This window comes from Doryrhamphus excisus, chromosome 4 (genome assembly GCF_030265055.1).
Source record: "Doryrhamphus excisus isolate RoL2022-K1 chromosome 4, RoL_Dexc_1.0, whole genome shotgun sequence".
In the NCBI taxonomy this organism is placed as follows: domain Eukaryota; kingdom Metazoa; phylum Chordata; class Actinopteri; order Syngnathiformes; family Syngnathidae; genus Doryrhamphus; species Doryrhamphus excisus.
Window position 1 is genome coordinate 2,084,967 of NC_080469.1, and position 6,943 is coordinate 2,091,909.

General features: G+C 36.5%; 1 protein-coding gene across 1 annotated transcript; it reads right to left on the minus strand.

Moving 5' to 3' along the window:
- Window positions 1-543: 543 nt before the first annotated feature.
- On the minus strand, window positions 544-1,422 carry tcima (transcriptional and immune response regulator a). Its single transcript, XM_058071839.1, has one exon. The coding sequence runs from the start codon at window positions 1,339-1,341 to the stop codon at window positions 1,039-1,041; it is 303 nt and encodes a 100-aa protein (XP_057927822.1). The 5' UTR covers window positions 1,342-1,422; the 3' UTR covers window positions 544-1,038.
- Between the last annotated feature and the right edge of the window lie 5,521 nt (window positions 1,423-6,943).

Genomic DNA, 6,943 nt, shown 5'->3' on the forward strand with positions numbered 1-6,943 from the left:
GGACTCAAAAATATATATATTTTTTTTTTTTTACTATATATTTATATTTTAGATTTTATATTACTATGTACAGTATAGTCAATATAATAAAATATGTATTATATTAATTTTTAATTTATTTTATGAAGTACTTGGATGACAAATGATATATATCTCATTAATAATGTATTTTTTTTATTTTTAGAATATGCGAAGAGCCAATAAAAAATGAGCTGCCACCCGGAATCGCCATGCACTTTGGACTTACATAAATAATAAAATCATAGTGATGTCATATTTTTATATGTATATTGCGTGATGATTATCATTTCCTTAAGATCATTATTTTGTCATATTATATATTTTTTTATGTAAAGGTAGTCTTCTTACATAAAAATAGATACATTATGTAGTGACGGGTTTTCACTGTGGTGCCTTCAAGGTCACTTTTACTTGTTGGCTGTATGGGGTCCAGTTATTGTTTTAGTTTATATTTACATTACCTTTATGGATGTAAATATATTACATAAAAACATGATTAAAGCACATAAGCACACATTTGACTTGTGTATACAAAGCAATTTATTAAAAATGACAAGGGAAAAAAACATCATTCATGGAAATCATTGTGCAGTGTTGACATGACAGTGACATTTCAGAGCCACTATATTAATATGAAAATGTATTCATAGTGACAAGTGTTCATTTGGAAAAAAAACAAGGCATGTGTTTCAGGACAGGCATCCACGAAGGTTCTTCTGGCACTAAAAAAAGTCAAATGTTGCAGCTTTTTCCAACCAGCACCATCACAGAGGTGTGGATCCTTTTGTTGTGTCGTACTGAATCACAGTGGAGAATTCGTGGTGTCCTTCATATCTCCAGTTAGCTTATTTAGTTCCATCCGCTCGTAGCGGGACTCCCGGTCGCCTTGGGCGGGAGCAGGTGGCCTCGCGGGCGGGCTCTTGCAAGCATCCCATCCCGGGGAGCGAGCGAGCGAACGAGCGCGTCTCGGGCTCCAAAGTCGAGCCGAAAAAGAGAAGACACAGGCGGCTAAAGCCATCAGCGCAGTTTGAGCAGGTGTCGGAGCATGCCTGCGATCTGGAGGAACTTGTCCTTCTTCCGCTGTTTCAGAGCCATGAGCGCCCGGGCCGTCTCCTCCGGGTCGTGGGAGTAGGAGAAGATGCTCCTGACGCGCTCCTCCGCCTTCATGTCGCCCGTTTTCTGGAAGAGTCTAGTCAGGGCGTCTTGGCTCACGTTGTCGAAAATGTTCGCCACGGCCTTCTTGCGGTGCGCTGTGTCGAACTTGTTGCCGTGGACGGTGGGGCTCACCCGCCGGCAGTCTGAAGACACATACGCGGACATGTCGGCTCTTGGGGGGTCTGCGTTTGCTTCGACGAGACCGGAGCGGCTAGCTGAGGAGGCGAGAGTGAGTGACAAGAGAGCCGAGGCTGCGTGCTTTTATGCTGCAGCTGTGTGATGACGTCATCAGTCGGGAAGCAGAGAGAGCTGACGCTTGCTTCCGTTAGGAGCGTAGTCTAGCTGCTATTCTTCAAACTACGGCGTAAAATTGCCTCATCCTTTGTCTGAAATGCAATGAATAATCCTATTTTAGGTTAGCATAATAGTCAATTATATATTATAATACAAGAAGTTGATGTTTGGTAAATACAAGGATGAAGAGTCTTGAACCAGTCATGATGTGCTATACATATCACTATATTGACACTTACTATGGTACCCATTATGGCATTGGATGCTCATATCACAGAGTACTTTGGTACATGACAAAAATAAAATGAAAAAAAAGAAAAAAAAATTAATTAAAAAAATATATATTAGGAAAGCAGGAAGTGAACAAATGCAACAATTACTGATTGTACAAGTACCAAAGTAATAAGTAATCTTGTTGCCACATTGTGTCTATGGCAGGGGTCTCAAACTCAATTTACTTGGGGGGCCACTGGAGCTAGGGTCTGGGTGAGACTGGGCCACATCAGGTTTTCCAAAAACCTGCCTCTCGCCCAATGTCAGTTGGGATAGGCTCCAGCATACCTCTTCGCTAGTGAGGACAAGCAGCATAGAAAAAGAATGTATAGATAAATAGCGTGCAATTCACGCATACACTTTACTGTTGACTTTTATTCAAATGGGGGTATTTGAAGTGGCGTTCAAGACCAACGCTGGTTGGCTGATGCTACCTGATAACATCATCAGGCGTTGCCCTGTCAAGCCGAGTGACAACTGAAGGTTGTAAACAGCAAGGGTGTAAAACCTGTGACGCTTTTTTTTTAATGTACTCAGCTTTACCGACATATATCCTGAGCGCCTTATAAGGACAAAACGTCGATGAGTGACTCAGGAAGTGTCCATTTTCCTGAGTGAAGGTCATGCACTGTATGCCCGGCATGTGGCACTCACTTGTCTGCCCAGTAAGAACAATGAACCAGGAATCCTGGTTGGGTTTGAAGTGAAATAAGATCCAGATCCTCCAGGCAGCTGCGGTTTCCAGGTCTGGGTGAACAATGTGTCGCCACAGGATATCTGTCTGTCTACAGCTGGCATTGCTGGAGACACGGAATGTCACTGCACCTATGCAAAAAAAAAAACAAAAAAAAACTGTTGGCTGCTTGGGATGGTGTATTTATGACCCTCAGGCAAAGCAACGCACAATAAGACTTGAGCGGGAAGACGGAAGCCAGAGCCTTGAGCTGTTGACCCTATTCTCCTGTGCACACCAAACATTCTTGCTTTATCTTAACAAAAGCAGCACTAAATTTAAACAGGGGGACTGAAGGACTGTGTCATTTCTCCGCTGGGAGGGAGATTCCCGAGAGACATAAATATGATAAAAGCGCTTCCAGAGATTTTTTTGTTGATACTGTACAAGCAACGCAGCCAAATTGCCTAAAATAGAGTCCGCAGATAAGTTTGGAAGTCCTACATTTAGTCATTTAGTTGATTCATTCTAATGTGACATTTCTACATTGGAATTGTATCAATGTATTAAAACCATAGCAGATTTTGAAGGCTGTAGATCAGGGGTCTGAAACACGCGTGGCCCGCAGGACACTAGTTTGAGGCCCCCGCCTTGATTGATATGAAAGTTCAATGTTAGTGCGGCCCGCGCAAGTTTGATATGGATGCTGTATGGTATCATGTACCCAGAAAAAATTATTACGTTTGATTCATGTTCATGTTAAAGGTTAAATAACTGTTAATAGTTATCCTCCCTATCCGTGTGGAAGTGGTAAGTTTTTTGGCTATTTAAGTTGAAAGGAAATAACTTGAAGGCTACCGTTTAGGTCGCTAGCTCTCTAGTTTGCGAGTTAGCATGTGTCTCAAGACCCTGCAGTTGCGCAATATGTTGTAAATAAAAAGAGTATAAATGTGACTATAGTCGTGTTTTGTCATGTCTACAGGGCTCTAATAATGCTTTGTTCATTTTAATATGAAAAAAATAATTTGTCTACCCACCAACTATATGTGCTTTCTTAAGTTTTTATTATTTACTGTTTTAAAAATTATTATTATTATATTTATTTATTACTGATGGATTGATTTTCTTTATTCTTGATTTGTTTATTTATTTTCCATCTTATTTTGTGTAGAAAAATAAAAATTAAGATATTTGAGAACAGTGGAATGTTTTATCAGAGCTTTTATTGTAGAAAATCGGAACCAAAGCACTGAAAAAGTTTGTATATTTTTCTGTTTTTAATGAATGCGTTTTTGTTTTTTTGAAAACCTGATGCGGCCCAGCCTTGCCCAGACCCTAGCTCCAGTGGCCCCCAGGTAAATTGAGTTTGAGACCCCTGCTCTATAGCATCACTTTATGGACACTACATTATGGAATGTATATGATATAGACTAACTGCTGATCATTCGTGTAAATGCGGATTTAAGTCAAACACAATTTTCGGGGAGCTTAAGCTTGTGAAGTTTGTTTCATTGAAGTATCATTTTATTGTTTGCTAATATTGTTTTGCTCTTATATTCGCGTGTAAGCGTTTAATGGTCCATGCTGTACTGTTAGAGTGTGTGTAAGCATTCGGGTTGATGAGCTGTGGTTGCTTTGTGTTGCGTGAGTAAATACGGAACACCACCACAGGCAATTTGAAGTTTGTCCTGTGCAAGTCAACCTTGCCACAGTTTGCTGACTCTCATTGCAGTTAAGTGCTATGCTGACATTATGTAATGAATTGCAATATATTTCTAAAAATTAAAAAAGATTCTAATGATAACAACAGTATGAATCCGTTTATTATCAAGAACTGGTTGACTTGACCCTGTTAGAAAGGTAACATAAACCTCCCACAAGCACGGTGTAACCCAAATGTTATGTTACCTCTTGTACAGACTTGGCTGTGTCACATTTTTACGAGGCGGCCTCAAAGCAGCTACATAACAGTGGAGGTATATTGCTTTCATATCCACGAAACGCCCACTGATGACTTCTTCATGACCATCCTCGGCCTTGTCTGATCTGGCCCTTTTCCTCCACCATAAACAATAGGCTGACTGACGACTGGCTCCAGAGCTGTCGTCTGGCCAGATCCAATCACTTCATGTGCTTTCTTTGTGTAGCCGGCCGGTACCATTTGAACATCACAGGAGGGTCAGTATTTAACGGTACACAACTTAATGCAGAAACAGAAATGGTAGGGTAAAGGTGTCCATCATTTATTCACTGAGGGCCACATAATGATAAATAAAAGGATGCAAATGCAACACATGTTGATGTGCAAATAAGTTCTTCTAATTTTTTATTTTGTATTTTTTATTTTATATTTTTTATTTTTTATTTTTTATTTTTTATTTTTTATTTTTTATTTTTTATTTTTTATTTTTTATTTTTTATTTTTTATTTTTTATTTTTTATTTTTATTTTTATTTTTTATTTTTTATTTTTAACACATGTTGATGTGCAAATAAGTTCTTCTAATTTTTTATTTTTATTTTTATTTTTATTTTTATTTTTATTTTTATTTTTATTTTTATTTTTATTTTTATTTTTATTTTTATTTTTATTTTTATTTTTATTTTTATTTTTATTTTTATTTTTATTTTTATTTTTTATTTATTTTATTTTTATTTTTCATTTTTAACACATGTTGATGTGCAAATAAGTTATATTTATTTCAAGAAAAAAAACGACATCTCAACTTGAAAAATTGTATTATTACTATGAACTGTGGTTTTTGCGTTTTTTCCCCCCTTAAATTTTCCCAAAATGACAACTTGACTTTGTTCTGTTTATTTCTCATAATAATACGACTTACTTGAAAAAAAAAACATACTTAGTATGTTTTGACCCTACGCCACTAAAATGACGTTATTTTTCTTCATAACATCACAGGTTTATTCTCGTAAAATATCAATATTTTTTCTTTATGACTTTATTCTCGTAAAAATACAACTGTTATTTTTTATTTATTGACATTTTATTTTTACTTTATTTATTATGATTATTACGTTATTTTATTTTACTTTATTGACATATTTTTTGGACTTTATTCTCACAACTATCAACACAATTCTCCTAATGTTACAACTTTTTTCATTGTTTTATTTGTTTTTCATATTATGAAATATTTTTTTCTTTCATATTTTAACTTTTTTTTTAACTAGTTTTAACTAGTTCTATGCGAAGTATTTCCATAATGCCTCATATTAACTCTCTAACAGGATCTCAGTGTATAAACTGGTCATATATCTCATCTCGTTTCATATTATTATACATACTGTATTTGTATATAACTCTGGGAAAAATTGTTGATTTTGTTAATACTTGGGTTGTTTATATTGTTTATTCTTCTATATTGTGTATTTTGTACTGCTTAACTGACTCTGTACTCTTAATCTTTATCCTACAAAAATGATGTTAGTGTTCTGTCATTAGATGACAACAATATTCTTGTAAAAAAATGACAACCATTTCTGTTAAGATGTCAACTTTTTTTCTAAATATTTTGAATATATATCTTGTAAAATATTTCTTTTTTTGAAAACCGTATTTCACGTATTTTATAGTAGTTCAGTTGTCACTGTTATTTAACATCAATATAAATATCCATTGCAGTGGAAAACAAATCTCACCATGAAGACCACACAACAACAGCTTGCGTTTCAGCCTCCAGATTTATTGTGACATTTATTTTTGTGATTTAGCCCGTTAGCCACATTTGAAAAGAACATAAAAAGCAGAAGTGCTCCAAGGGACTGTTTTTGCTTTGCGTGTCAAAACGAGGCTAAAAATGCACTGCAGTATTTGTTTGGTATTGTTGTGTTGTGGTGACCATGGCAAACCCTCGCTGTCTGTCTGTCTGTCCTGTGCAACCCCGGCCCTCCACCGTGTCGCCATGGAAACTGTATGCATGCCATCTGAGCTGGTCAGCGCTGAGCTGTCAGAAGCAGCGTGTCGAAGCGTTACCTCACCTGCGTCTGAAGTCTCGCTCAGCTAGCTCTGCTAATGATAAACCGAGACAGTCATCAAATATTTTATAGTATTTGGGCCCTGCACCGACCTTTAAGCCTTGACTTGCATTCTGTGACGCTTTCGTAACCTAGCGCTTTGTTGTTATATCATCATATTTATCACACATGATACAATTACTGGAATGAGATGTTTGCTAAATTTTGCTAAAAGTTGTAAACATGTGAAAGCAGTAATACTGTATTTAGTTTCCAAATCATAGCTTAAAAGGATTTACATTGTACTTGTAATAATAACTATGAGACACATCGGAAGAAGTGCTTATTATCCATCATTTATTCCCACCTTGACAAAACCTTGGTTAACACCATAAAGTTCGACTCAAACCAAAACAGACTCTAACCAAAGCCAATTTTCCCATAGAAAATAATGTAAAGCAAACAAATCAGACACCCACAAATATTAACACAAAACTCATTTAATAGACAATAATTATGGTTAGGGCGGCACGGCGGAAAAGGGGATAGTGCG